We start from the raw sequence: 2,500 nt of genomic DNA, 5'->3' as shown, positions 1-2,500 counted from the left end.
CGACCTGTAGACAGTGCTTCTTCATCTCGACCCCGCAGAAGAGACCAGGGGCTTCTCCGCTCAAACCAGTGCAGGTGAAGGTATAGGCGGATTTGTTCTTCTATAGATATCTTCACAGGAGTCATGTTTGGAGAGACCGATGCTTGGTGCTTTTTGCAAGAGTTTTATGTATATCGTAAGAGAATGGAAAATAGGTTTGAATGATTTGAGAGGTGCCAGTATACAAAATCAAGAGAGAATTTTCAGCATTGTGAAATTATAGCAGGGTGCTATCATTGATTTTGTAAAAGTTGATTACTTGTTTAGATATACATTCTGTATAGTTTTAGGTATATATATATATATATATATATATATATATATATATATATATATATATATATATATATATAAAATATAGAAACTCAAACTAATGCTTAAGTCAGACATTATGTAAACATTGTAGAGTGTTTCCAAGTTATCAGTATTGTGTAGCTTCAGTTCAGAAGTTATGCAAATTTATAACATAATTATAAATCACCAATATTGTGCAGTTTTATATATATTTTTTCTTTTTTGAAATAATCTGTATATGTTGTAAATTTGAGTAATTTTACAAATTACACTTCAGATTTGTTTCACTTGTCATGCCTACCTTTACTGATTTTCATAAGTGTATAATTTAACTAGATTGTAAACCCAATATTTCAGTTATAGTATATATGTCTAAATAATTGATTGTTGAAAATTGAGTATATTACAATACCCGATATGTTCACTTTGTCTGCACTCGTCAAGATTAGGCCTTATATTATTATAAATCTTTCCATCAAATCTCAATGGAAGCCCATAGTTATTTACAAGTACATACAGTTGCTCAGTAGTTGTCATATGAAGCAGATCTCAAATATTCCATAGATCTGATCTCACTACGAAAATTGATCAGAGTAGACAATTTTGAGAGATATTAATTAAAATCCTGGTGACTGTGTGGTTTTCTGATTAAGGGGTCCTGTTTCAGGCAAGCTATTCTGTCCCCTGTCTGCTTACCACAGTTGTAGAAAACCTTCGCCCCAACATATTTATGTATTTCTTATGCCTTGATAAACACGAGTTAGATATAGTCAATGTTTTTCTTCGTGTGGCATTATGATTTAGTGATATTTTTATTCTCTTTGTGCTTACAGGAAAACATGGAAACCAGTGAAAGTAGCAGCACTTTTAAACGTCGATTGATGGATGGTAAAGAGGGAACAGGGACAGTGACGGCAGACAAGGAAAACTGCAGCATGCAAGTGGCATAATGATTTTTGCAAAGACAGAAGAAGGCTCCCCAGTGCATTGCAGTTATTTTTTTTTATGTTCTGAAAGTGGAAGACAATAAAAAACATTTTATGGCACTGAAATGTACTGTAGAAAGGCCTTAACCCTGCTGCATTCAAGTTACATTTAGACCTTTTAGGTCAAGTGACACAAAGAAATTTATCACTTTTTTCTATGAAAGCTATGTATATATGTGTTGAAGTTATTTCATGTGTTATTTTACCAATAACTCCCTTTTTGACTTCTTTTGCCTTGTTATGAAATACAGTTTGGTGCTTGATTTAATATTTCATACAAACCTCATATCCTGGCCAGATTTTGTGTGTTTGACATTTAACATTGCTGTGATAGTATTACCATTTTACAATATTCTTAAAGCTGTTATTGTTACATTCTGACTATTTTGAAAATAAAGGAACTTGAATGATTAGCTTAACTGTTCTTGTGTAATTGTTATGAGAGGAATATTGAGAATACATTTTGGATTTGACAGGTAACAATATTATCTAGTGTCTAATGGTGTATTCCTGTGTTTTTCTCACATCTAAACTCTTCTCAGAAAGTTACTAGTATCAAGGCATTTTAATAAGATAGACAGGATATGCAAATTATCATGTTATCATTAACATGCTTGGAGTATAGAAGTACTAGGTCCATTACCAGGACAAGAGCTAGGTTCAGAAATAGTACACATCTAAACAATAGAAATCTCACAAGCTTTTGGGCTAGATTCAGGCTTCAGTCAAAGCAATATATTTTGTGTGTGTGTGTGTGTGTGTGTGTGTGTGTGTGTGTGTGTGTGTGTGTGTGTGTGTGTGTGTGTGTGTGTGTGTGAGCAGGTGTGTGTGTGTGTGAGCAGGTGTGTGTGTGTGTGTGTGCAGGTGTGTGTGTGTGTGTGTGCAGGTGTGTGTGTGTGTGTGTGTGTGTGTGCAGGTGTGTGCGTGCATGTGCGCAAGTATGGATGTAGTATAATCAAATAATTCACGGATCTAGTATTTGTCAGCAGTTAATTTTTTTCTTTCTTTTTTTTTTTTTTTTTTTTTTTTTTTTAGAATTTTACCAAGAGCACTTTTTACAGTTTTAACACTCTGAGGTGCTTTAGTAACGTACATCGACCATAATCTGCATACAGTATAAACACACAATAAATGCAAAGTGGTAGAGCAGTGAAGGGTATTTTGCAAGACAAATCACCACT

At 33.8% G+C, this 2,500-nt stretch overlaps 1 protein-coding gene across 1 annotated transcript in view; it reads left to right on the top strand.

Annotated features, from left to right (window-relative positions):
• Positions 1-1,826, top strand: part of LOC119578416 (thymidine kinase, cytosolic-like) — a 9,372-nt gene extending 7,546 nt beyond the window's left edge. The window contains exons 4-5 of the mRNA XM_037926002.1: positions 1-80; positions 1,167-1,826. The exon at positions 1-80 is cut by the window's left edge and continues 34 nt beyond it. Coding sequence (XP_037781930.1) covers positions 1-80; positions 1,167-1,283 — 197 coding nt within the window. The 3' untranslated portion in view covers positions 1,284-1,826. The remainder of the gene's footprint in view (positions 81-1,166) is intronic.
• Positions 1,827-2,500: the final 674 nt, after the last annotated feature.

The sequence above is a fragment of the Penaeus monodon genome, chromosome 11 (assembly GCF_015228065.2).
Source record: "Penaeus monodon isolate SGIC_2016 chromosome 11, NSTDA_Pmon_1, whole genome shotgun sequence".
Lineage (NCBI taxonomy): Eukaryota > Metazoa > Arthropoda > Malacostraca > Decapoda > Penaeidae > Penaeus > Penaeus monodon.
Note: the sequence above shows the minus strand (reverse complement) of the source record. Positions and strands in the feature narration are given on the sequence as shown.